The sequence below is a fragment of the Vulpes vulpes genome, chromosome 5, assembly GCF_048418805.1.
Source record: "Vulpes vulpes isolate BD-2025 chromosome 5, VulVul3, whole genome shotgun sequence".
NCBI classification, from domain to species: domain Eukaryota; kingdom Metazoa; phylum Chordata; class Mammalia; order Carnivora; family Canidae; genus Vulpes; species Vulpes vulpes.
Window position 1 is genome coordinate 97111345 of NC_132784.1, and position 26704 is coordinate 97138048.

The following is a 26704-nucleotide window of genomic DNA, read 5'->3' on the forward strand; positions in this document are numbered from 1 at the left end:
GCTTATTGGAAGCCAGAAATAGGTCATGGACTAACACTTCAAGCAGCACTGGTCTAGAGAATGATAATGGTTTGGATTTAAGTTGTGGTAGTAGAGATGAAAAGACAAATCTGAAACACAGAAAAGGTAAATTTGACAGAACTCACTGACGTAAATGCAAAAAGTGAATAATGAAGAATAACTGCTGAATTTTTTGCTTAAGAAGCAGAGTTGACAGTGGTGCTATTTATTCATGAAGAAGACACCTGGGAGAAAACATCAGGGAACAGAGGTTATACATCAGTTTTAAGATGCCTATGGCATATCCAAATGTTAAACAGTTTATATAAGATACCAGATGTAAGAAAAGCTGTCTGATTTGGACATACAAATCTGAAAATCATCAGCACACAGATATAAACCTATGGAATAAGATACTAGACCCAGAACTGTTTAAAATACACAAGGGCTAATTCTCTCAATCTCATATTTAAACAGATAAATTAGAGCTATAGGCTCATTTATACTCATTTCAGGGAATCTGTGAAATAAAAATAAAAAATTAAAGCTGGAGAAGTGAAGTACGCATTGTATATGCATGAAAAAGAGGCAGGAAGCAGGGTTCCGTACAAGAGACTTACACTCTAAAAAGAAAGTGACAGTAAGGTATAAGCCTATAGTTTATCAAAGGCTTATCCTTCCTATTCCACTGAAAAACATGTGCTTTTTGTTAGTTACATTCTCTAAATAAGTGTTAAGAAGTTGGGAGTAACTGCAGACACTTTCAAATATCAAATTTACCTGGGGACTTGCCTGGCACAATTGATGATAAATAAACATGTGGTGAAAGAATAACAAAAAGGAAAAAACAATCAATAATGGAACTCTATATCTGAGTTGTCCCACAGAAGAGGAAAACAAAATGGTGGTTCAAAACCCCATTTCCAAATGATTTAAATTGTATGTACAAATAACAGTTATAAATGTATAATCTGTCATCTATATTACACTGACAGATTTTGAGCAATCATACATATATTTTTCAATTTTGAAAAGATAACATAAGTGAGTATGTCATACACTATCCAATATTCATTCAAAATTGGGCAGCATCCCATAAACAAATAAACATTTATACAGCAAAAGAAAATTTCACTAATCAGACAAAGATGACAAACTGCCTAACACATCCACTCAAATCAGGTTTTATTGATAAATGCTAAAAAACTGCGGAAAAAGAAGAAGAGATCTCACATGAGATATTAGTTCACATTAATCTCAATCAGTTTAATCGCCAGTACCCCTCTCAAGAACAACTGAAGAAGAATGACAGAATATTAAGAGTTGAAAAGACGGAGTGCTCCTTAGTTTACATATGATCTTTGCCAAGGTCACAAAACTGGCTGTTAAAATCCAGCTCCCTTAACTTCTTTTATCACATGATACGTTTGAACAACCTCGTTTATTCAGATATTAGTGCTTCCCCCTACCCCTTTCCTTTGTCGGCCAAATAACCAAAAACTGGGTTAGATATGTCAGATGGTGATTTCTCCCCTTTTATACCATTTCTGAATTTCTAATGTCATCATCTTTAGACTTGACCAACAATAGCCTCCCATCTCTTCCTTCCAAAGAAAAACAATTCTGTATCAGTCATTCAACTGCTTCTATAGTATCGTCTACTTCACGGGTTGTATTTTTAGGGCCCAATTCCTACTGTCTTTACTTTTTCTTACTTTCTGAAAAGAACTCCTTCTTAGCTTTTCCTAGTTTTTGGCACTGAGTACATAGATAGAAAGCATTCAACTAATATTTATTGAATTTAATTGCTCTTCCTTATACTGTTATAATGGCTTTTGGTAAGATCCTCTCTACTTAAAAATAGTCCCACAGTCCTGTCATCTGACACAAATGTATCCAATGTGCTTCAAATTTAATACATGGCTAATGAAGCACTCCTCCACTGATCCTCAGAAACAGGAATCACAGAAATTCCAAACAAATCCACTGTCATTCAAAAAAAAAAAAAAAAAAAAGTAAATACTAGTCATGTCAAACTTCAGATGTATGAATCCAGGACACAGTGAGATAAAAAGCATTCCAATATAAGCCACATATAACCTTAATATTGTACTTGTAAAGTGCTTCCAGAAATATTATCTATAATCTACATAATTTTAGAGTTCACCTATAAACATACTATGAATAAAAATACCTTTAGATCTATACTACTGCCAAATTTAAGAGGAAGACCACTCAATTTATTATTCTTGCCTCTGCCTTTCCAAGACTTTTCCATTTTCTTGACAGTTATTTTCAATAGCACTAATGAGGTAAAAAAGACATGTGGTATAGCTAACACTGTAATTACACTAAATGTAAAAATAAAACACCAAAATCATACCCAGGACACCTAAAATGAGTATAATATTGTTGGTATATCTACATGCATTTATAAAGATCAATCTTTTTAGGAAATAGGAAGAGGGAAGAAAAATATTTCCAAAATAACTTCAATAACGTCTTTGCTTACCATACCTTTTACAAAACTGATTGCAGAAATCTTACATGCTCAAGAACACAGACCTCTGAAATTCTAGGCATCAAAATGCTTATCAGTCTACTAAAATTATGGTGGTGTGCTTCCAATGGGGGGTGGAGGGGAGGAGGAGATCACATCCATACATACTCTCGAATAAGGAATTGGTGAGGGAATATGTACATATAAATAGTTTTCTAAAAACATTTTTCTAAGATCTTAAAATCATTTTCTAAAAAATCTTCTGTAACTCTTCAACTCTATTTTTTCAAGCAAATGTTCTTATATTACTTTAGAAGTACTTTAAGTAATATTTCAACTCCTTCAAATCATTGTATGTATCAAAAAAATTTCACTGTGACCATTAAAAAACAAGACACCCCCCACCCTACCCCCACCACCAAGTTTAGTATTTTTACCTGGTCTTGGTACTGGCTGTGCTGCAGGAGTCTGAGTCTTACGAGCCGATGCACCCTCCTTTAAAAGAATAAATATTGACACATGATGTAAGAGTTCCTTTACATAATAAACACTTATATTTAATTACTGCAATGAAATTCCGTATCTCCGTATTTCTCAATCAGCCCTTCCCCTGAACACGTTATGATCCTAAGCATTAAAAACAAACAAACAAAAAACCCCTCTCTTATCTTTTATTCTATTGATCATGAAGTAATAACAGGAGTCTTTAGAAGAAAATAATTTTAAACTGTTACCATACAGTAGTTATAGTAAGCATGTAATATTTTTCAAATATTCAATGATTTGCTTAATTGTTGACAACTGTTGACAATATTCAAATATTCAATGATTTGCTTAATTGTTGACAATATTTGCAGCAATGTTATTACTCATTTTAAAATCAAGTCAATCTTTATTCCATTAAACAATCTCAAAATGAATAAATGATACATAATCTCACATTAGAAAGATGTACATGATGTTACTTCTGGAGTGCATTTAAAAACCCCAAGAACATTTCAAATTAAATTCCTTTAAAATATTCAGGGAAATTAATCACATTTATAAAGATGAGATTTGTTACATTTAAGAGTGGTTGAAAATTTTAACTAAATAACAAATCTCAACTAATTACTAAGTATGTAATATACAGAAAAAACTATGCTAAGTATTGAAATGTATCAATTATACACTCAGGACTAGATGCCTCTGAAATGCTTAAGATACTTAAAAGTTGTCTTTAGTATAACAGTTTCAATCATGTTCACACTTAATAGGAAGCTACAAATGAAAAAATAACTACAAATGTACTTTTCAAAACAACTAGTAATTCATGGAGATCTTACTCTAGTTGTACTCAAACTGAAATGAAATTTGGTAACTACCAGGAAGTTCCATAAATCCATAATAATAAAAATCAGTATTAGAACCACAGACACAGGGGTCCCTGGGTGGCGCAGCGGTTTGGCGCCTGCCTTTGGCCCAGGGCGCGATCCTGGAGACCCGGGATCGAATCTCACATCGGGCTCCCAGTGCAGGGAGCCTGCTTCTCCCTCTGCCTATGTCTCTGCCTCTCTCTCTCTCTCTCTCTCTCTCTATGTGACTATCATAAATAAATGAATTAAAAAAAAAAGAACCACAGAAACATTTCTAAAGAAATAACTGTTAAATAACTTTAATTTTAACCATTCAAAGCTTGAGATTTTGCATAGTAAAATAATTTGGGATGGTAGGCAATACCATGGTTGTTTTTAAATAACTACACCAATTAAAAAGATATCAGCTTTCCATCTCATGTTCCTGCATAAAGAGGAATCAACTCGATATTATATAATAAACATGAAAATAAAATAAACATTATCTATATTACTTAGAAATCCTTATATGTAAATACTAAGTCATGGAGTGGGTCTTAAGTACACACAGAAACAGAAAAAAATAAAAGAAATGAGACAGGAAGAACAGTGAGTACACACATATGCACACATCTTTCTGTCTACATTTGACTAGAAGGCTGGTTGGATCCAAATCAAAGCCTTCTTTTGAAAAGAGTAGACGAAGTTCAAAATCACAAGAACACAACAGCACTATGTGCATATTGAGAACTATCCGAACCAAACTGATTCAGCTTACTGTTAAAATAAACCTATACTAAATGAACAGACTACAGCTCTTATAACACAGGTCAGCAAAAGGTACAAGCACACAGAAGTAATATGAAAAAAGTCTTTTCCATAACGAATCACAACTCAAGTGTTTTTATCTACTTTTATGTAAACTCAATACTGGGACCTCTTTAAATATCAAAAAATGGGTATTTTCTGTTTGCAAAGTAAGCTGTCATTGCTTGATGACCTTCTACTCCAAATTATTTCTTTTTGGGAATAAGCCTTGGCCCTTGGTTACTGGAGGAGGCATGTGTCCTAGCCTAGGTCAGTTAAGAGTTCTCCCCTGAGTTATGTTTTATATATTGGAACTAGTAAGTTATACCTCTAGCTACAAGGCTGCAAAGGTGGCAAACCAAACATTACAGATGATCATATATCTCTTGACTCACAGGGAAAGCCCATCTGCAGGACAGAATGATACTAGTATGCACAAGAAAGACGTGAAATACAACATCCCTTATAACACCTATCTAGTTATAATACCCTGAAAGACTATTCTCCCTCCAATTTATTCTTGATTATATGAACCTTTAAAAGCCCTCATCTCACCAACCTATATACTCCCATACACATTTTCATCTCACTTAGTTTAGCAGAGTTACTGTTAGTTGTAACCGAGTTTTATTTAATTTTGTCTTCTCAGATGTACTGAAAATTCTGGGTTGCCAAAGTCATTGTAGTATAATTTTGATTAATTTTGGAATTAGTAAACACAAGTTTAATTGCAAGCACATATTCACACATTCTCTCTCTCTCTCTCTCTCTCACACACACACACACACACACACACACACACACACACACACAGCTATACAGATACTAAATTGGAGACTGTGGGATCCTTGAAAGAAAACTGGGAAGATCTTTGCTAATCATGTCGTTAAGTTTACAGCCGTAGCCATTTTAGGACTACCTAGCCAACCCTAAGAGCTAAAAGTTCATTTGACTCCGATCCATACTATTTTGAAATAAAATTATAAAAAGTCATTGCATAAAGAACCTCAGACACTATATAATCCAACCACACCACTTTTTAAAGATGAAGAAACAGAGGTGAAGTTTTTCAAGGGCTACAAAGTGGCATATGTTAAAAATCAGGAATAATAATTTGGCAGTAATATGGGGAAGAGACTGACAGTTCTACATTTTTAAAGATACCTGGATTGAGGGAAAAATAATACCCATCTGGGAAAATAAAGTATCAGCAAAAAACAACCACCACCACCAAAAAAAAAACAACTAAAGGAGCTGACAAGTTGTGCTAACTGGAGAGGAAAACCTGCTTTCTCTTGAAAAGTCAGAACAATTATAATTTCCACTGAGACTTGAGGCACTCTGAAAAAGAATAACAGATAAGAATGGGAGAAGTGATAGAATCCTTTTTGTAAAACATAACAAGGCAAAACAAAGTATGCTGTTTATAATCCTTACTTGCCTTATTTTAGCAAATGAGAAAATCTAAAAATCTTCCAGTACTAGGAAAGACAATATTGGTATTTGCTGCTTTAAACAAGCAGAAAATAATACCCTGATATGTAATACCATAAGGAAAAATATCTGTGACAAGTATCAGTATGAAAAGGAATACATTATATGTACTTAATTTGGAAAAATGCTATTTATATGAAACTTCACAAAATACTGAAAATTCTAAATGAATAAAACACACAGAATATATATGCAGACTACATGTTTATAATCTACCTTTTTGACTACTATATTTATGACATCAAAAGTAACATGTTTTAAAAATGAAATATTCATTATACCCTTATATGTTTTTGTCTTTCTAAAGTAACACATATCCCTAAAATTTGGATTTGATATTTAGAACTCCCAAATATTAGAATGCTTTTTTTTAAAAACATCTGAATTTTAAGTACACTGAGTGAATCTTAAAAAAAAAAAAAGTATTTTGGAAAAATGATGTAGAAAAAGACAACTGCAACTCAGTAGACAAATGACAATGAGGCTGAAAACAAGAGATTTCAAGAGCAAAACACAAGCTATAAGCATATTTTTTTTTACATTTGCCATAACCAGAATAATTATGCATACAGTATTTGCCAACACAGAAAACAGCTAGCATGTTTCTAAAATATACTGGAGAATCTCTATAAACTATATAGATTTGAAACCTCTATCAAATCCCCCATTTTGCTATAGAATTCTCTATTTGCTTGTCTGTTTTTCTCAGACTGTAAGCTAACTTAGGACAGGTACTGTCTATTACGCCTCCAATGCCTATTACTACCGTGGTGTGCTTGATGCATGGTAGGTCCTTAAAAAATATACATTAATTAAAACAAATCCATTTGCCTTAATATTACTAATTCACTACTGTTAAGCGGTTTTAATCTGTCAAATAAAAATGGTGAAAACATATATGATTACTGAGAGAATTAAACAACATTTATTTATTCTACACACATTCACCAAAGCACTGCATGCCAAATAAACTGGCAAAAGCAAGGTGGTCCCTGCCTTCACCAAGTTCTGCAATTTAATGATCAGAGAATGTAGGTTTTAAAATTATAATTACATATGTATTCTTATTTGTAACGTGCATATGTGTATTTTCTAAAATGTGTATGTGTATGTTCATTTCAGTGTCCAAAATAAAGAAGAATTAATAATTATTAAACCAACTTCTTTCCATAAGGAAACATTCTCTTAAGAAAAGAACTGGCAAATCAAATTCAGCAGTATACTAAAAAGATTACACACCATGACCCAGTGGCATTTATTACTGGAATGCAAAGATGGTTCGACATATGAAAATCAATAGATACAGATATATATTAACAGATTGAAGGGGAAATACATGACATGTCAACTGATACAGAAAAAGTACCTGACAATTTAACACCCTTTCATGATTTAAAAACAGTATCACACACACCTTATCAAACTAGGAATGAAAGGAAACTTCTTCAATATGATAAAAATTAAATATGAAAAACTCACAACAGCTAACATCCTCATTGGTGAAAGACTGAAAGCTTTTCCCTTAAGATCTGGAACAATATGTCCAGTTTCACCACCTTGATTCAACATATCATCTGAAATTCCAGCCAGGACAGTTAGAAGAATGAAAGAAAGAAAAGAAAGAACAAAAGAATGGAAAGGAAGGGAAAGGAAAGGAGAAGAAGGGAGAGAAAAGGGAAAAGAAAGGGAAAGGGAAAGGAAAAGGGAAAGAAAAGGAAAGGGGATAAAAAAGCACACCTGAGTGGCTAAGTGTCCAACTCTTGCTTTTAGCTCAGGTCGTGATCTCAGTCTTGCGATCCAGTGCCACCTATAGTTCCTCACTTAACACTGAGTCTGCTTGTCCCTCTCTCTGCTCACGAATACAGCTCTCTCTCTCTCTCTCTCTCTCTCTCTCTCATAAATAAGCTTTAAAACAAAAACAAAAACAAAAAAACTCCTACAAGTGAAAACCAAAAAACAACCCAATCCAAAAATGGGCAAAAAACATTGAATAAACATTTCTCCCAAGAAACTGACCATTCTCCAGATAGTTAATAAGCACATGAAAATACACTCAACCATCACTAATCATTTGGGAAATGCACATCAAACCACAATGAAATATCACTTCATACCCATTAGGATAGCTATTAGCAAACACACAACTGAAATTAACAAGTACTGACAACGATGTGGAAAAATTAGAATCCCTGTGATGGCTGGTGGGAATGTAAAATGTGTAGCTGCTATGAAAAACAGTATGGTGGTATCTCAAAAAATGAAATATAGAATTACCACATAATCCAGCAATTCCAACTCTTGGTATATAACCAAAAGAACAGAAAGTAGGGACTTGACCAGGTATGTATGTATGTATGTATTTTTAAAGATTTTATTTATTTACTCATGAGAGACACACAGAGAAGCAGAGACACAGGCAGAGGGAGGAGAAGCAAGCTCCATGTAGGAGCCCAATGCAGGACTCGATCTGGGAACTCTGGGATCACGTCCTGAGTCAAACACTGACGCAGACACTCAACCACTGAGCCACCCAGGCATCCTACTGACCATGTATTTAAATGTATGTTGATGTGCATAATATTATTCACAATAGCCAAAAGGTGAAAACAACCCACATGTCCACTGACAAACAGATGGATAAACAAATTACAGTTTATGCATCCAATGGAGTATCATTCAACTTAAAAAAAAAAAAAGGAGAATTGCACTTCTATGAAGTACCTGGAAGAGCCAAATTCGTAGAAATAGAACAGTGGTTATCAGAGGCTGGGGAGAAGGCAAGAGGAAATTGTTTAATGTGTACAGAGTTTTAATTTGGAATGAAGCTACAGAGTGGTGATGGCTGTATAACATTATAGATATACTTAATGACACTGATTTATACACTTAAAATGGTAAATCATAAATATAAATAAAAAAATTTTAAAAAGCACAAGGTATGCTAAAAGAATAAACACAGTCTAATTACAAATGATGGCAGACTTTTCAAGAGAAAACTCTATTTCTCCCTTTTTAGCTCTGGACTATACCCACAAGGGATAAACTCATGAACAAGCTGACTCAATCATATCTCCTCCACATCTCTCCTTTGGAGTTGGAAATCAACAGTGAGAGATATGCTCAGCAATATGAGCTACAGTTATCTGTACCAGGCTGGTTTTAAGGAGGACTATGTATACAAAAGACCAGAGAGCTGGTGTACGTACAGCTGGTACCAAAAAAGTGACAAGTATTCATATGGCACCAGACAAAAACAGAAAAGCTTCCTTGATTCCTGACAGTTTTTCAATGTCTATGCTCTTTTAAAGGCCAATTTATATTTCCCAGTCTTGAGTTCTGCAGAATATTCCTATACCATTATAATATATTTCCTTTTCTTCCTTAAGCTGAGCAAGTTTCTGCTACTTGATATCTAAGGAGCATAGACTAAAGTAAGTATTTTAATCTCAAGATAAAACAAAAATTCTGGGATCCCTGGGTGGCGCAGAGGTTTGGCGCCTGCCTTTGGCCCAGGGCGCGATCCTGGAGACCCGGGATCGAATCCCACGTCGGGCTCCTGGTGCATGGAGCCTGCTTCTCCCTCTGCCTGTGTCTCTGCCTCTCTCTCTCCCTCTGTGTGACTATCATAAATAAATAAAAATTTAAAAAAAAAAAATTCTATTCCTACCCAAATCTACTCACAGAATTAAAACTCTGACCTGAGAATAAATATTCATTTTCTTCACAGTCACAGACCAAACTAGAATACAAGTGCTTATGAATAACAGAAGAAGATATTCACTGATTAAAAATCTAAATACCAATTTTCCATTTACCATTCTCTAGAATGCTTTTCAGAAGGTAACTGTGAAGGTTTAATTTTGTGTCAAGTGAGCAATGGGGTGCCCAGATAATTTGGTTAAAACATCATTCTGGGGACACCCGGGGTGGCTCAGTCGTTGAGCATCTGCCCTTGGCTCAGGGCATGATCCTGGAGTTGTGGGATCCAGTCCCGTATCAGGCTCCCTGGGGAGCCTGCTTCTCCCTCTACCTATGTCTCTCTTAATAAATAAATAATATCTTTAAAAAAAATCCTTCTGGGGATCCCTGGGTGGCGCAGCGGTTTGGCGCCTGCCTTTGGCCCAGGGCGCGATCCTGGAGACCCGGGATCGAATCCCACGTCAGGCTCCCGGTGCATGGAGCCTGCTTCTCCCTCTGCCTGTGTCTCTGCCTCTCTCTCTCTCTCTCTCTGTGTGACTATCATAAATAAATAAAAATTTAAAAAAAAATCCTTCTGGATGTGTCTGTGAGAATGTTTCTGGGTAAGATTAACTTCTGAATCAACAGACTGAGTAAAGCAGATTGCCCTCCCCAATGTGGGTGGACCTCACTGAATCCACTAAAAAAAATGAACAGAACAAAAAGGCAAAGTAAAAAAGAATTCGCTCTCTGCCTGGCTGTTGTCAAGTTGAGACATCAGTGTTCTTTTGCCTGTGAACCAACCCTCAGACTGGAGCTGTAACCTCAACTCTCCTGGGTCTCCAGCTTGTTGACTGCAAATCCTAGGACTTTTTAATTTCCATAATCACATGTGCTAATTCCTCCCCATCCACCCATCCACCCATACATCGATCCATTTATCCACCCATCCATCCATCCATCCATCCATTTGCTTCTCTGGAGATTCCAATACAAATACAGCAAATGAAATTTGGATCAAAAGAGAGGAAAAGAGTGAGAAAGAATACAAAATCTTTAAAGGGGTATTCTTGCATAATGAGAAAATGGGGGGAAATTTTTCATTTATTTATCTACAGATTTAAAAATTACATCCACATAAATGTAGATGAAATGTGTAATTACAAAACTGCAATTAGAAACAAACCAAAACATAGAAACTGATCTCCTTTAATACCAAAGTCTATAATGGCCACATACCTTTTCTGGCACAAATGAGCAATTCTTTTATATGTGCCACTGAGGTTTAATAAAAGCACAATCTTTCTCACTTAAAACTGGCAGGATTTTCCTTATAGTGGAGAGGGCCAGGGGTAAGGGATCATTTGTGTACCTTATGGGTCTATGGACTAAAAGCAAATACACTCATGTAACCAGAGGCAGTGTAAATCAGTGGGGAAAAAAACAGTTGATTTAGAAATCTTGAACTCCAGGTTCTAGCTTCAGCTCTGACATATTAAAGAGTAGAGCTGTGAGAAAACCACCTCTCGGGTCTTGATTATCTTGACTCCACAATGAGACAATTAGATTTTTAGATGATTAGAAAGATCTAATTCTGTTCTAAAATTCTATTATTCTAATGTAAGTAATACCTTGTCACTTGGAACAATGCCATTGCAGTATAACCTTCAATGTCCAATTAACTGACTGAAGACATAATTCAATATGGGTTTCTTCAAAGATGGTATAGCCATATAAAATTGCTCTTCTTGAAATGTGTGGGAAACATCAGAAAGGGAGACAGAACATAAAGACTCCTAACTGGGGATCCCTGGGTGGCGCAGCGGTTTGGCGCCTGCCTTTGGCCCAGGGCGCGATCCTGGAGACCCGGGATCGAATCCCACATTAGGCTCCTGGTGCATGGAGCCTGCTTCTCCCTCTGCCTGTGTCTCTGCCCCTCTCTCTCTGTGACTATCATAAATAAATAAAGCAGTGCTCTTTTTACCAAAAAAAAAAAAAAAAAAAAAGACTCCTAACTCTGGGAAACGAACTAGGGGTGGTGGAAGGGGAAGAGGGCGGGGGGTGGGGGTGAATGGGTGATGGGCACTGAGGGGGGCACTTGACGGGATGAGCACTGGGTGTTATTCTGTATGTTGGTAAATTGAACAATAAAAAATAAATTTATTATAAAAAATTGCTCTTCTTCTGTTCCATGTGAATATAAACAATATTCTCCTTCCCATCTCCCTCTATCAAAGAGTACATGTTTGGAATTAGCTAAATTTGATTGTTTTGAGAATCACATAATTATAGCTGCTGGTAATAGCGGCAGAAAGGAAAATAATAATATCGTAAACTTTAAAAGAAAACATTCAATGTTCTGCTATTTAATATAATTCAATAAACTAATTGAGGAAGCTAAAATAAACACAGACCTGTATATATTTAACTATCGACCCTTACCCTTAACATACACACACACACACACAATATCAACTGAAATGCTCTGTAACATTATAAATGCCAGAGATTTTTTTTATTTAGATTTTATTTATTTGACAGATACACACACACAGACACAGAGGGAGAGAGAGAATGTGAGAGAGAGAGAGAAAGACTGCATACGTGTATAAGTAAGGAGAATGGGAGAGGGAGAGGCAGGCTCCTGGCTGAGTAGGGAGCCTGACAATGGACTGGATCCCAGGACCCCAGAATCATGACCTGAGCCTAAGGTAGATAGATGCTTAACCAAAGGTGCCACCCAGGTGCCCACCAGAGATATTAATAAATATAAAATCTATGAAAAGTTAACAGAGGAAATACAGAAAAGAGGAGGAAATACAGAAGGAAATCTATGAAAAGTTAACAGAGGAAATACAGAAAAAAATAAAGGTCAACTCTGAGGACATGGAAAAGAAACAGACTCAATATGTTAGTAAACAATCAGGGAGATGAAAAAAATAATGGCGAGTACAACAGAAATCAAGAGTGAGTGACACCATAATGAATTACAGAAGACAATTTGAAACTGAAGGGAAAAAGCTTAAATAAGTCTATAACATTTCCTTCCAGTTATTTTGCTATCTATATAATGATCTAGGTATCTGAACCATATCAATACCTTGAATAAAAGGAACCAAATGACAAATCTCCTATCTTTCTGTAGCTTGCATATAAAAAATGTTCAATGTATTTGTTGAATATAAGTAAATCCCTTAGGCATCCTCTAAGTTGGGGAAGGGGAAGAAAAATCAAACCTCAAAGTCACAAATTTCTCCTTCCTAATCCTATAACCTTTATCTCTTTTCTGCCTTTCAAAGTTTCTTTATACTAAAGTTCCTATTTCCAATCAGAGCATAAATAATCATTCTGAAGAAAGGTCCCGGGAATTTTAAAATCAAGTATATTTATGCTCCCAACTCTTTTCAAAAAAGCCCTTTGGGGAAAACATTCTATTTATTTTCAACTTTTTCTTTATCTACTAAAGCTATTAAATAAAAAGCATTTTCTCTGATACTAATAATTTATATTTGAGTAATAATGCTTCTTTGTGAAGTTAATGTCCAATTAACTGACTTAGCAGAATTTTAAGTTTCAACACACTACATCTACTTGAATTAACAAAATGTTTGTTGTGCTCTGTAATGAATTGATAGTGTTTAAATTTTTAAATACTAACAATATTTTGAGGAGTAGGGAGTATGGTACTTAAGAACTTATCCAAAGATACTGACTTAGCTTCACACTTATCAAACTCAGTATGTCTCCTGTGTGTTAAGAAGTATTTTTTTAAAAAAAGTATTTTACATTGACCTCTTTTAATAGTCTATGTATGCAATTTTTTAAATGAAAATTAGTATCCTAATAAATACAAAAATGAAATTTTAAAAGAAATTTATGCTAAGCACAAATATTTTAAGTCTCAGAAATTACACCAGAGGACATAATAAAGTAATCAAATGCTACTACCTAGTCATAAAATCAAAGTGAATGTAACAATTACACTTGTTCACAGACTGGTACACTCTACTGGTAAGCCAACTACTACAAACCTGACTGCCACAGGCAACAGGATTTTTCAAAATGGTGAAGTACTCGCCAAGTTCAGAACAAAGCTGAGCACAACCTTCTTCAATATATATACACTGGGGTTATATACCTAGAAAAGTCAGTATATGTTAACATTTTACAAAATACACTTTGTATTCTAATTATGTTTCATTTAAAATTGTCCTACCGGCTACAAACCTCTTTTCCTGGCCTCACTCACTAAATGCTCTTCAATTATTTTGTCAACCTAACATACCCTCATAAACTTCTAGAACACCTCCTAGAAAACAGCATTTACCCTAATGAGAACCAAAGCTCTCAACAAGAGTACCAAATAATATTGGTACTCACACACACCCTATGTGCCAAATAATAAATGAGAGAGTCTAGCTGATTTATGTTACACTGAACAGCTACAATATAAGAAACTCACAGAAAAAAAAGCATTGGGACACTTGGGTGGCTCAGTGGTTGAGCGTCTGCATTCAGCTCAGGGTGTGATCCTGGGGTCCCAGAATCAAGTCCTACATTGGGCTCCCTGCATGCAGCCTGCTTCTCCCTCTGTCTAGGTCTCTGCCTCTCTCTCTGCGTCTCTCATGAATAAATAAATAAAATCCTTAAAAAAAAAAAAAAGAATATACAAGTATAACACAAACTACTGCTGATTTTAATGCTTATATTTTACCTTAGGATAGGATCATTAATAGTTTATATGAACTAAAACTAATAAGGGTGTTAAAAATTAGTTCTGAAAGAGACACTTAAATTTAGCTCTGCTTTCCAGTCAAAAGAAACTCTTAAACAATTTGAGTATCTGCTGCTTAAGTTGGTGAAAACTGAAGAAGAAAAATAAGGCAGGCAAACACTGACACTTGTGGTCATTCTGAGATTGCTAATTTGAAATCAGGCTAATTCTGCTTTGTAAGTTCAAGGAAAAGTGAAACTGGTTCATAAATCATCTATTGACTTCAAAGGAAAACTGTAAACTCTTAATGAACACAGTAATTTTTCTTCAAAAAGAGAAAACTATTTACTAATATTAAACAGCCAAAAATATGCCATTTGTCCACATCTTTTATACAAATGAAAAAGATTTCATCTGATCTTAAGTCATAAGATTTAAACTCTAAGCAAACATTACTCTATGCAAAAATTTTTGACTGATTAAATTAAAACTAAAGCTGGTCTCTAAATAACTATGCCAAATGGCATTTTTCAGAGTACTATGTTGGAAACAATACCTGATTCAAAACATTAAGATTTTTCTCCAGCACTGGAAAAAATAACTAGTTCTTCAGGTGAGCACTGGCTGGAAAAAAAAATTGCTTGCATTTAGGGGCCAATTACTCATACTAAAGCACAAACAGGAATGAAGACCAATGCAGGGAAAACCAGATTCATATCTCCTCTTCTCAAATTATTCAAGGATATTTGCTCATTCTCAGTGAATCACCTGCCATGGCTGAAGTGTTATCCCCCAGACTCTTTTTCTCCTTATTCTTCTCACCAAGGATATTTAGTTGAATTTATATAAGTTGTATAATTCCATAAAATGAATTATCTTTATTATTAGTGAGCAAATCTATACATGATTCATCATGTCATAATGACTCAAAAACTACAAGCCATAAGAATAAAGTAGTAATTACTTCTATACTCAATAGAAACTGAATTAGGAGGCACTACAAATTTTGTCTTTAAATTCTGCCTCCTGAGGACTATTGTAGACATGCCCAGGAAAACCCTAAAGCCAATCTGGACAGTTCTGGCCAAAACACACAGAATACTGTAATACCCTGTTTTTCCCATCAGGGGCGTGTTATAAGATTAAAAAGCAGATCTATGCAACTAAAAATTGTAAGACATTTTTAACTATAAAACTTAACAAAATAGCTGCCAGTTTCCTGAGTTTGATAAAGAAACCTGTCACATTTACTAAGAAAGTTTAACCATAGAATTCAGATGTTAAAAGAAACTAGACTAAAGGAAGAACTTTCTACAAGCTTGCCTGTCATAAGATTTTTACAGTTTCTCTTGGCTAGAAACATGTAGGTTGCTAGAAAAAGTCACTAAAGAAACTTTTATCTTGTGTCTGCTCTGTTTTTCTGTACTTTATGTAAAGTTTTTAGCCAGTTTAACTTAAATTTAAGAAAGCAATGGAAGGTGTACCTAAGAATTTAAAGTAAATTCTGATTAAGTAGATAGGCACTTTATTAGCTTCTAGGAGTTTCTTTTGCTATATTAACCCTTGCCTCATAGCAAGCATAGTTGAGACAATAGTCCACTGGGAATTCAGGGGCTCAAACCAATACTGAGGGAACCATTAACCAGCAGGTTATGTGATGGAGCTCTCTTAATAACCAAGATCTATGATAAAATCCAGTGGGACACTAAAAAAGAGTCAAATCAAAAGAACAGCAAAAATAATAGTTTTACCCTTCCTAGAGAAAAGGTATGGAATGTGTCTAAATCATCTTTGTCTAACACATAATAAACGGTGCCGAACTACAAATATCAGCACACAGTAGTTGATCAATATGCATGTTTGACAAGTGAATATAATGAAAATATAAATATCCATTCATAATTCTATGAATGATTTCTTGGTACACTGTGTCAGTCCTATAAAAAAATTCCCACAAATTCTCCAACAGTGTTACCTAGTAAAATGGTTAAGAACAGAGCATAAAGAATTAGATAATCTTGCTTTAATTTCCAGATAGACTCTTACTATAATTAGCTGGTATCTGGGATAATTATTTACAACTCTAAGCACTGGTTCCTCATCTTTAAAATGGGTATTATGATAATGAAACTACAAGGAGGGAAAAAAGCCACTTAACTAGCTTAGGTAGGTTTAGCATGTAATCTGATTTTGGGTAAATAACAATCACTGCTGTTACCTGTGTAGACAAATCCTATGTAAGGAATTACTGATAATTACTGATAAATATGATCTCTACTTCTACTTTTGTAACATACATTGTTTTAAGTTAGCACTTTAGCACTGCTTTTCTACCTACCTTTAATATAAAAAAAAAAAGCAGTGAGCATGAAGTATGAGTAGATACAGGTACTAAATTAAAAACTGGCTTTCAATTTTGTCCTTCACACTGAACTAGGAAAAGCCAAAGTTCTACATCTTAAGTTTCCCACTTATAAAACTTAATATTCCTTCTAACATTTCTGGGAAAATTACATTCATTCCTTAAAAAAAAAAATCACAGGATTCCTTAAAGTACAAAAAATATTGTATCAGCTACACTAAAATATATGAGGACAAAAAGTTTTGATGTATTAGGGAAAGTGTAAACCCATATTTGATGTAACAGATTTAACTGGAAAAGATAGGATGTATGAAGTATATATCTGACTACAAATATATAGCTCAAGTTCTAAAACCATAAATTTTTAGGCATTAATATCCCTGAAGTCTCACAGGAAAAACTCATAATTCAGGCTATATTAAAAAAAAAAAAAAAAAAAAAAAAAAAAAGACAACGTCCCAGTATTCTGCAGGAAAAAAGCAAGGTGCCCAGGAGACTAAACCATACAATGAAATTTTTCAGAGTATCTAGTTGCTTACCGAAAAACGTACTTGGAGGCAAGTTAGTAAACAATCCTGAAATATTAAGACAAGTAAATATGATTAGTAAAACCTTACTATTCACCAAGATGATTCTGTACAAGTGTGCTATATCCACTATCTCATTTTGTTGACTTCTATCATACATGTAATCTTAAAGAAAAGGAAAGTAAAAAATAAAAGCTGACATTAAAAAGTGATTAAAAATAGTTTTGCTGTCTTCAAGAAGACTAGAAAACACATAAAAGCAAAAAAATAAGTGGGCTGTATCTCACCATGTGCCATTAAATGATCCACTCCAGCTGATTTATAAACTCCAGAAAATTAGGGGTGGGGGTATAGATATATTAAAAAAAAGGTCTGAGTCTTATCTTGATACTAGTAAATTGGAGCAATTTGAGAAAATAAACTTCAAAGGAAGGCATGCACTGAAGGGGTTAAACTGCACCAAATTACATACAAAAGCTTCTATTGCTTAGATCCTATAAAATCATGTTAGAAACATGAAACCAACATCTAACCCTGAAACATTTAGAAAGCCTGTGCTTAAGCACAAAACAAAACAAAACAAAACAAAACAAAAAAACAAAACAAAAAAAGGAAAATAAGGATAAAATAAAATTATAACTATTTCATAATCATCCCATGTTTATATTATGCACTCATCACTACACTTACATTGAATATATATAATTTATCACACGAAGCAAAATCTCTAAGGTTCTCCCTACCTTAGGTTTTTAGTCAAAATGAATGCAAACAATCACGTGGGATTCAGCCAAGCAGTGACGTTAAATTCTGCTCTGTCAGAGAGAGCATCTGTCAAGCCCACATTTAAACTGCTGCCTGCCTGTGCAGCAGCTGAGGAACCGTGGATTTCATATTATAGACTAAAACCCCAGTAAAACTGCTCAAAATCCTTCCTGCAGCTGACAGGCAACAACGAAAAAGAGTCAAATCCTATTCTATTTCAATACAATCGCAGCACTACATTTTAGCTCTGGCTGCTTTACATTGCAGCTCAGTGTTATTACTAGAAATATGGATACTGAGAAGAGAATACAGCACTGCATTGTCCGGCCAGGAAAACAGCAGATGTAAAAAGCTTCAATGCATCAACTGTCGGCAAGAGTCAACAGTGCTCCGAATAGAGCGGACAACTACAGCTCTTTTGTTTAAAGAACAAGAAAGAAAATAAAAGAAAGGAAAAATCTCAGACGACCAGGACCCATATGAACAAGAAGGGTAACTCGAAGACAAGCAGACAGATGGACACTTTGGATACTGTGAAAAGCAATCGCAGGAGGCAGACTATTGGGGGATGTGCGCATGTTCGATAGCATCTTTTTTGCTGAAGTGATGGCGTGCCAAAAGTATTTTCAGTGGGCATAATCCTCTCCACATAAATGGCCTGACCAAGGAAGGTATGTCAATATCTTGTGTGTAATATTCATTTAAATGTCTGTTACCTTTTCATAGCCCCCGGAGGCACTAATATCTGATAAACAAGTTCATCTAGTTCACTGTCCTTGAAACTATGAAAGGGTTTCTAGATAAATGATTTTAAAATCTGTCATTGTTAAAGCTGTCATTGCTTTATTCAAGTAAGTATGTAGGTTGGAGTAAATATGGGTTGTGGATGTATAAAAGAGAGAAAAGGCAAATAGCAATAAGATGTGCTTCAAGGATTCTCTGAGAAATTAAACTTAAAAAAACTGTAGCCCTCTAAAGAAAACATAGCAAGGCTCTTATCAAATTAGGTCAAAATGAATTCTTATTTAGTAAATTAAAGTGATCTCTTAAAAATGGCTATCAAAAGAGACAATGCAGTGAAATTACATTAAATAGTATCAAAGATTATCTTAATATTAAGAGGTTTTTTAAAAGTCCTTTTAAAACAAATTACTAATACATAACAGCTTTCACTAACAAATCTTCCTTCCAAGACCCATCTTCCCAAATAAAGATAACAAACACAATCTAAGAGAGTTTCAACAAATATTATTATTGAGCTATAAAAAGGAAAGCATTTGCATAGGATCATATAAGGTGGCATGAGTTTTGTACACAGCACACCACCACAGTAGATTTGTATGTTATTACAGTGTCCGTGAATACAACTTTAAACAAAGAAATATCAATACTTGGTAAAAATTCCCCACTTGAAAAAGTGAGCTTTCATTTTAAGCAACTGACTGATTCTAAATGATCAAACATAAGATTATTCTTAGTGATAATTTTTAAAGTGAAATTCAAAATAGAATAAAAAAAAGATATAAAAATATTCATGAACAGCAAAACAAGGACAAAAAATTAAATATAAATGTAGCTACTGCGCTTCTAGGCTATATTAATATGTACTAACAAACTACCATCATGGTACGTGTGTGCAGGGCAGAAATAAATCGAATAAACTATTTAAACAGCAATCACAGAATAGCAACCCATGGCTCAGGAACTCAAATATATTCAAAAATTTTTTACAGATCTATCACAGATCCTGATATTTGCTCAATCTCACAACACAACTCAATAACCTATTATTTAGTAATCACAAAAGGCAAACATTTTAAAGGCATACGTAAGTATTCCATTCTGAAATTAAGATTAAACAAGTTTACCAGTCCTTATTATTCAAGTCTCACTTCCATACCATGAATTTTTATTCCACTATAGAATCAAGTCAGATGGTATTAAATAAAAAAGTACCATAAAAAATACAGTTGTGAAAAATCTCAAGTCTCTCTTAGAGCCCTTTCTCTTAATGTTAATAGCACCAATTAAACATTTTTATAAGCTAGATATCTCAAAAGCACAGAATTTTGTTTTATTCAAGCACCACTAAAATCTAGGACTGTTCCAACAGACTTAAGATATCAACACTTTTAAAAGCCAAATTATAAAAACAGTTTGTGTCAGAGATAGAGAATGAGTATGTGAGAAGTAACTAAACATTTCACAATAACAGTCTCTTCATGAACTTCAATTCGTAAGATGTAAATACACATTAGTAACTTGAAAAAATTATCACAAAAAACCCTAAGAGCCAAATCAAAGGTATTTCTATGCTGAAAATGTAGAAGTGCAAATTGTTTAGACTGCTACAATATTTTAACTTTCTTGTCATGTTCCTACTTTTTAAGAAAACACAACAGGCAGTAACTAGAGAATAATTTTAACATTTAATAAAAGGAAAAACAGTAACTTTAATTTGACTTTCTAACAGAAAAACTATGATGAATACCTGAGAACCTTTTTAATAAAGAAAATTTTAAAGCTAGACACATGTACTTCATTTATCAATGGGAGATTACCAAATGAGTATACATGAATTTAAAGTCTGGGAAGCTTAATACTTACAAATATACAAATAAAATTTAAATTAAGATGCTTTTCCATCACCTATTGCTACAAATCATACAGGACCATTAAGCTACGTATCTATGCTAGATTACAATATATAACAATATGCTGTTTTCTGTAACATGGAAATATTTTAGAGATATTTCAGTAATACTGCTTTCATAAAAATATCACAATTTATTTCTAGGATATTTACCTTCATTCTTCAGTCATTTCACTCAAAATATGACCTTATATTTATTGCTTCTTAAACTATCGAATGTGTACTTTTAAAAGATGTAACTGATTGGATTCCAACCAGATACCAAACATATATCAACAAAAAGGTAACATATTTAATTTAGCTTTGAATGTTTAAAATAGATTACCAAATAAATGTAAAAAGTAACTTCTGTTTCTTTTAAATTTATATACATAACCCTTATATCTATGGCCTCTCCATGGAGAGGAAAAAGAATTGTTACTATTTATCCAAAATTTCATTTGAAAATATAAGCTTAGAAAGAGTTTCCAGGTCTAAACAGAATGGACAACTATTTGTAAGTACAGGAAGGGAAAGATTGAGTTTCTAAATCAGAATGCTCAGCTTACTTGCAGTTCAGCTCACAGCAGAACTGTTTTGCTGGTACAGTGAACAGCCTTGGTCTTTATTATAGTAATGTGAAATTAAAATTCATGTAAATAGAGCCTAATAAATAGCAAACTAGGTTCTATGTTTTTAAAACCCCAAACTTAAAAAAAAAATCACGGTTTGTATCTCACACAATGATTGAACAATTTTTTTATATTTGAGAACCATAACTTCTAAAAGTACTACATAATTTCAGATACTAGAAATTGTCAAAAGCTGGCGCCTTTACTATCATACTGTGGACATTTGTTCAAATTCCCACCTACTTGCTCCTCCTAGTGGCTCCTGCTAGAATAGTACTTTCATTCATATATGTCTAACCCTTTCAATCAATTTTCAAAGTTCTTCATGCTATATATAAGTTCTATAATTATTCAATTACATGACAGCCTCCATGTAAATACAATTATTTTTCCAAAACATTAAGTTTCATGTCAAAGTTAAGCAAATTTGGCATTAAGCATGAATCTCTTAAATCACAGGCTACACAAATACACAGGTATAGGTATACATGCACAGAATTTTTAATAAACACTCCTACATTAAATATTTTAATTGACTAGTTTTCTTTTGCTTAAAGAAATAATTTCCACAAAACAAATTTGAAAAAATTAAAATTATTTATGAGTCCCCTTCTTAACAAGTTTTTTTTCTATTAATAGAACAAGTTACAGCTCTTATCACCCACCTCAACCCTCACATCCTGATTCAGAAAAACTAAGAACTGAAAAACATGAAAACATGAACAATTTGTGCTATGCACTGAAAAACCTTGTTCAGTTTTTAATATGTAGCATCATGAACCTCCCATACTTACGTCTCATAATCTCTTAAAAATCTAAGGTTCTAAGTGTCATGCTACCAGAAGTCCTAAAAATGTAACAAATTGTCTTTACAAACAAATGTAGAACACAGCAAAACTCAAGAATCTTTTAAAATGCATTTTGTAGACTTTTAATTTTAAATACCTAGTGCCTATATTTTGTAAGAAACCTGAAAGGACTATTCAAAGTAGTTCTTTGTTTAATTCTAACATGGAGATATGTGATAGTGTTCCGTCAAGGCCAAAGATAATTAAGGATAATTAGTTGCTATACTTTAAAAATCAACCTTAAGTCTAACTCAGGCCACTGATCTTCTGAATACCTCATCTTAAAATTAGAAAGAGTATTTGAAAATGTTCATCATTTATTACTGTCTTAAAATCCTGCACTGAAGTTACTGGACCCTGAAAATTAATTTTGACAGGTGCATCTTCTCATTGACTTTCTCAACACAGTAGGGGCCAATGGAAACATGCCAAGCAGTGTACTGTGACTAACAGAACTCTGCCATAATCAACCTTGCACCGTCTGTCCCACAACTGATACATGACCATTTTACAAAAAAGGCCGCTGACTGTGCACCATACCACCAATGGTATGTCAAATCAATTTTAATTAATGCCAATAAATTTTCCATCTGCTCTCAGGCCTTCTAACATGGCCTTTCTCAGGAATCTAGTAACATTCTTCTCTTCCACATGCATACAACTTTTAAATCTTTAACTCAGATCAAAAGTGCAAACGACTAGAGCTAGCTACTTAGACAATGAAATAACTGGAAGAAAATTAATCCATCACTTCTCTCTTTACAGTGCTTATCCGGTTCTCAGTGATGCTTTGTTACCAAGGATATACAAATTTTAAACTTCATTCCTGGGTTATCATATTTTCACAACTTAAAAAATTCGTATTTGTCCTAATAATTAACATCCAAACTCTCTTTTCAGGCAGTTATGTAATATTTAGCATTTTGTAAATTTTTATGTTTCATCTTTATAGAATGACTGCATGGGAGACAACCTGGCCGAATTAAAAAATGATTACCAAAGAATAGTACTGATTAAAAAGGAAACATTTTCAGCCACCAGTAGTATCTCATATCCCATTTCTGGATATTTACAACATGCTTCAGTGGAGGAGAAGACACTGCTGCTTTGCAAAGATGAGCTGGAATGCCAAGAGGTCTCTGTTCCGTACACATCTTATTGGTGTACTTTCTCTAGTGTTTCTTTTTGCTATGTTTCTGTTTTTCAACCATCATGACTGGCTGCCAGGCAGAGCTGGATTTAAAGAAAACCCTGTGACATATACTTTCCGAGGATTTCGTTCTACAAAAAGTGAGACAAACCACAGCTCTCTCCGGAACATTTGGAAAGAAACAGTCCCTCAAACTCTGAGGCCTCAAACAGCAACTAACTCCAATAACACAGACCTATCGCCACAAGGAGTTACAGGGCTGGAGAATACACTTAGTGCCAATGGAAGTATTTACAATGAAAAAGGCACTGGACACCCAAATTCTTACCATTTCAAATATATTATCAATGAACCTGAAAAATGCCAGGAGAAAAGTCCTTTTTTAATACTGCTAATAGCTGCAGAACCAGGACAAACAGAAGCCAGAAGAGCTATTCGGCAAACATGGGGCAATGAAAGTCTAGCACCTGGTATCCAAATCACACGAATTTTTTTGTTGGGCGTAAGTATTAAGTTAAATGGCTACCTTCAACGTGCAATACTGGAAGAAAGCAGGCAATATCATGATATAATTCAACAGGAATATTTAGATACATACTACAACTTGACAATTAAAACACTCATGGGCATGAACTGGGTAGCAACATACTGTCCACATATTCCATATGTTATGAAAACTGACAGTGACATGTTTGTCAATACTGAATATTTAATACATAAGTTATTGAAGCCAGATCTGCCTCCCAGACATAACTACTTTACTGGTTACCTAATGAGAGGATATGCACCTAATCGGAACAAAGATAGCAAATGGTACATGCCACCAGACCTCTACCCAAGTGAACGCTACCCTGTCTTTTGTTCTGGGACTGGTTATGTTTTTTCTGGAGATCTGGCAGAGAAGATATTTAAAGTTTCTTTAAGTATCCGTCGTTTGCACTTGGAAGATGTGTATGTAGGGATCTGTCTTGCCAAGTTGAGAATTGATCCTGTGCCCCCTCCCAATGAGTTTGTGTTCAATCACTGGCGAGTTTCTTATTCAAGCTGTAAATACAGCCACCTAATTACCTCTCATCAGTTCCAGCCTAGTGAACTGATAAAATACTGGAACCATTTACAACAAAATAAGCACAATGCTTGTGCCAATGCAGCAAAAGAAAAGGCAGGCAGGTATCGCCACCGTAAATTACACTAGAGAAGACAATTTTTTTTTCAAATGTGCAATCTGTAAAATATTGCTAAAAGCATGTATAGTTAAAACTGATTACATCCATAGGACAAGCTTTAGTTAAAACTCATCACATAAAGGAATTCAAAAATTATTTTTTTAATTTCTGAAGGTAATTCTTAAAAATACAACATTATATAACAAAAAGGTATCCCAAAAGAATCTATTAAAAAAAAAACTGTATAAGGGGATTCTGTGTATTAACATGCAATAACAAGCATGCAAACATCAATGGTTCAAGGCTTTTGTTAGGGGCCAATAAGATGTATTTTGCATATATTTTCCTCATAAATTTTAATTTAAGAAATGGAGACAGTCAAAAGACCATTTTAGATTCAGTTTTTCATTTTAACATATAATTAAATGTAAATAAAACATTACTGTCAATCTTAAGGAAACTTTGTAATTGTGCAAAGGACAAATTTTCTGACCTGACTATTCTAGGGTTCTAAAACTATATTCCATGCAATAAGATTTAGTTAAATTACTCTACAAACAATTTATAAAGTTCAGATGTTTCATCAATGCAATTCTCATCTAAGTATTCACCTTTTAAAAACTGAGATATTCAGTTTCTTTTATTAGTACATATATTGAGGGAAATTATTTTGACATGATGTGATAAAATGTGAAAAATCAATGTGTCTCAGGCTCAAGTTTTTATAAGAAAACAAAAAGTAAATGTTTCAAAATAGACAGTCTGTTTCCTAGTTGGTGTTAAGGGCCACGCTAGTATTTCAATGAGTTATTCTATTAGATCAGTTATGCACTCTTAAGGAGTACTACCACTTAACTTCAAGGGTATCGTAAAAATATATCATGTTCCTCTAACGGAAGCAGAAGTAATTACTTAAAGGCAAAAAGAGAATGTACTGTTGAAAAAAGATACAGGACAAAGAGTGCAGCAGCAGTTTCATTCAATACATTTTTAAGATGCATGTCTGCCAAACTGCAACATATGGGAAGTTTATTTCCTGACAGCAGGTGTACACATGCCAATACTTAATCATTTTATGGCATCTACTTCTTTCTCGGAGTGCCAAGTTTACAAACCGGCAGTTTTTAATTCGGTAGATGACAACTATTCTGTGTCACCAACTTCAAACCTTTTTTGGGAGGGGTGCGGGAAAACTACAAATGTTTGACAAACACTTGATTCTAGGATGACAATGTATACAATGCACTTTTACCAAGTTTTTAATAAAAAAAAAGTAAAAAAAAAAAAAACTTTACTGAGTGTTACAGTACAAATATTTTCACAGTAATTTTGTTTGGCTCCATTACAAATTTTAAAAATCAAGAAATAGTAACCCACTAAGTATAAAAGTTTTTTATTTCATAAAAGTATGTAAAACTTAATCTAATGAAGATTTTACTTATCTTATTTCTAATGACATTTTTATCCTTGATTCTATTCTGAAGAGATATTACATCAAAACAGAACTGTTATGATTGTTATTAACATTTAGAATCACAGAAACTGTTTATGTACTTATTACTTAATATGTTGGAATTCTATTTACATGGAATTTATCTCCCATTTTCAATTCAGTAATCGAAGTATTCTATTTTACATCAAGTAATTTTGAAAGCCAAGTTATGTAACACCCCCAACTCTTGGTTAAGTCCATTTTTCACTTAACTTATTCAATAGAATTATAAAAAGACTAAAATTACTAAATGGCAAACTCACTAAATAAAGGTCACACGTAAAAGGATAATACCAAATTAGATAAGTAAGTCTGATGAAAGACAAATATAATCCTTCCTTCAATGTAAGATAATTCTCATTTATTTAATTAATTATTTATTTATTTATTTATTTATTTATTTATTCTCTCACTATTTACCTAAATTATGATTACAGTGCAGGATCTTTAAATATAGATTTTTTCCTTCTGGAAAAATTCAAGTTTAAAAAGTTGACTTATGAAAAACAACACAACTAAATTCCACCCAGCTTAGACATCAATTTCAAATCATTTCAATATCCCTGAGAATACTATCTTGAGAACTGATAGTAAGCTGCTAAC

At 33.8% G+C, this 26704-nt stretch overlaps 2 protein-coding genes across 4 annotated transcripts in view; one reads left to right on the top strand and one right to left on the bottom strand.

Moving 5' to 3' along the window:
• Positions 1 to 26704, bottom strand: part of CDC73 (cell division cycle 73) — a 188605-nt gene that overhangs the window by 107146 nt on the left and 54755 nt on the right. For all 3 annotated transcript variants that reach the window (XR_012001792.1, XM_025991343.2, XM_025991342.2), the window contains exon 11: positions 2938 to 2995. Coding sequence is in view for 2 of the 3 variants with exons in the window: in XM_025991343.2 (XP_025847128.1) it covers positions 2938 to 2995 (58 nt within the window). In the remaining variant the exon portion in view is untranslated. The remainder of the gene's footprint in view (positions 1 to 2937; positions 2996 to 26704) is intronic.
• Positions 18213 to 25898, top strand: B3GALT2 (beta-1,3-galactosyltransferase 2). The gene is made up of 2 exons (XM_025991344.2): positions 18213 to 18852; positions 23246 to 25898. Exon 2 carries the CDS (start codon positions 23370 to 23372, stop codon positions 24636 to 24638), a length of 1269 nt encoding a protein of 422 aa, XP_025847129.1. The 5' UTR covers positions 18213 to 18852; positions 23246 to 23369; the 3' UTR covers positions 24639 to 25898.

Excerpts from the sequence above, each read along its gene's own strand:
- B3GALT2 (XM_025991344.2), top strand. The coding sequence starts at position 23,370 with ATGCTTCAGTGGAGGAGAAGACACTGCTGCTTTGCAAAGATGAGCTGG.